The 2,227-nt window shown below is 35.4% G+C and overlaps 1 protein-coding gene across 2 annotated transcripts; it reads left to right on the plus strand.

Annotated features, from left to right (window-relative positions):
* Positions 1-233: 233 nt before the first annotated feature.
* LOC126722312 (40S ribosomal protein S17-3) lies at positions 234-1,826 on the plus strand. 2 transcript variants are annotated; one of them, XM_050425465.1, is made up of 2 exons: positions 234-399; positions 1,190-1,826. In XM_050425465.1, exon 2 carries the CDS (start codon positions 1,209-1,211, stop codon positions 1,632-1,634), a length of 426 nt encoding a protein of 141 aa, XP_050281422.1. In that variant the 5' UTR covers positions 234-399; positions 1,190-1,208; the 3' UTR covers positions 1,635-1,826. The 2 variants fall into 2 exon arrangements, with proteins under 2 accessions (XP_050281422.1, XP_050281423.1); XM_050425466.1 differs by having other exon boundaries at positions 240-399; positions 1,196-1,826.
* Positions 1,827-2,227: the final 401 nt, after the last annotated feature.

Genomic DNA, 2,227 nt, shown 5'->3' on the forward strand with positions numbered 1-2,227 from the left:
CAAATAAACTCCAAATTCAGTAATATTCAACTAAAAGACTCCATATTTCTATTATAAAATGATTGACATGAATCCACTTAGGGTCGAGTGGAATAAAACTTAAATTGTTATTTTCAAAAAAAAAAAAAAAACTTAAATTGTTTTTTTTTTTTAAATAGATGAGGCACCAAATGTCGAATATTGATTGGCTCCTATTGTTAAGTCCACGTGACTGCATCCACAGACAATAAAAGCTCAGTGTGGGGGTTTCATGAGAAACCCTAAATCTAGTCTCTCTCCTTAATATCTTTAACCCATAATATATAGGCTCTCGTTTTCCCCACCCGTCTTTGGCAGCCGCAGCCTCTCTTCCTCACTCTCTCCTTCGCCGAGGCACTCTCGGCTCTTCATCTCTTTCCGGTGAGTTCTCATCAAAACGTAGAAACAATAAAAGTCCCTGATCTTATGTTTTTGTTGTTTTGAACCTAACTGGAAAAATAGAAGATTATGATGCTATCATATGATATGCTTTTTTTTTATAGACCCATAAATCGATACTACTTTTTTGTGTCACTTAATTTAATTTTTGTGTTACTAGGGAAAAATGCTTTACTGGGTATGAGCCAAAAATCAAACTTTAATTGTCTCTTGAAAGATTTAGCAAAGGGTTTTGGGATTTTGGAAATATAAGTAAATTTGATTGTTTTTTGTTTTCTTAGTTGTATTAGTGCCCAATAGTAGAATCCCTTTTATGCTATATGATTTTAAGGTTATTTTGATATTAGCTGTTTGTTGATAAATTTAAGATCCATAGTGTTTTTTTTTTTTTTTACCTTGTAAACAAACCAATGAATAGTTTGTTTTGTGTTTTAAATATTCAGCCTTTGAATAGATGTTTTGCCAACATAAAACTGAGAGTGAGAACTTGTGTGATATTAAAGAGAATCGCTTCTATTATTGCGTAATTAGCTCATTTTCTTTTCATACATTTGCAGATAATGTTTTTTTGTTTACATTTATCCTAGATGGTCTCTTTGACAATAATTGTATCAAGGTTGATGGGGTGTGTATAAACTAATTGGTTATTTTGACAATGTGAATCGGCATAATGATATATTAGTCGTAATTTTATTTTCACTGTTTGTTTCCTAGATTTTCTTTGAGAAAGTAAGAAAAGGAATTATAGTATCTTCAATCATTGTCTTTGTAGGAACAGCTAATTCTCTATAATGGGTCGTGTTCGCACCAAGACTGTGAAGAAGTCTTCCCGGCAGGTCATTGAGAGGTACTACTCGAAAATGACCCTAGACTTCCACACTAACAAGAAGATCTTGGTGGAGGTTGCCATCATACCCTCAAAGAGGCTCCGTAACAAGATTGCTGGATTCTCTACCCACCTGATGAAGAGGATTCAAAAGGGTCCAGTGCGAGGCATCTCATTGAAGCTACAAGAAGAGGAGCGTGAGCGCCGTATGGACTTTGTGCCAGAAGAGTCTGCCATTAAAACCGACCTGATTAAGGTTGATAAGGAGACCCTTGACATGCTTGCTTCTCTTGGCATGTCTGATATGCCCGGACTAGAAGAAGTTGAACTACAGCCTGTTATTCCAGCCCAGGTGTTTGGTCGGGGTGCTGGTGGCCCTAGGAGGTACTGAGGTAACTCGGTGGGGGTTTTGATAACCAAATATATTAGCTGTTATTGAAATATTGGGTACCTTTTTTTTTTGTTAATTTTGATACTGGTACTAATGATAAAGTAAGCAGATCTTATTTTATGGTTGTTTGTGAACTTTGAGTGTGGTACCCCTAGCTTATTTAATGGAGATTCTGAATCTTGTTATGGTTCATGGTTATGTGCAATTGTGCTTGGCTTTGCTATCAATTGGTATCATTTTGTGTATGCACATTTGAGATAATTAATGCGGTTCAATTTGTGCTTTTTCAGAAGTGAGAGGAATATAGCGTACGTTTGGATTGCATTGAAATGAAAGTTTTATGCGTCTAGCGTTTTTTGTGTGGGTCCCATGCACTATTTATGAGACCCACAAGTACGGATTTCAGCAAATTTTTCTTTAAAATTGGGTCTCATGGCATTATTCACACATTTAAAAATTATTTTACTACAGTGTTTTCAATATTTAGTAATAAACGGTATCCAAATAGATTCATAGTATACTTTTTCACCAATGCTCATGTTACATACAATTCTGAGGGAGTGACAATCATTTGGCCTCCCTAACTGGTTTTC

Source organism: Quercus robur, chromosome 4 (assembly GCF_932294415.1).
Source record: "Quercus robur chromosome 4, dhQueRobu3.1, whole genome shotgun sequence".
NCBI classification, from domain to species: Eukaryota; Viridiplantae; Streptophyta; class Magnoliopsida; order Fagales; family Fagaceae; genus Quercus; species Quercus robur.

Excerpts from the sequence above, each read along its gene's own strand:
- LOC126722312 (XM_050425465.1), top strand. The coding sequence starts at position 1,209 with ATGGGTCGTGTTCGCACCAAGACTGTGAAGAAGTCTTCCCGGCAGGTC.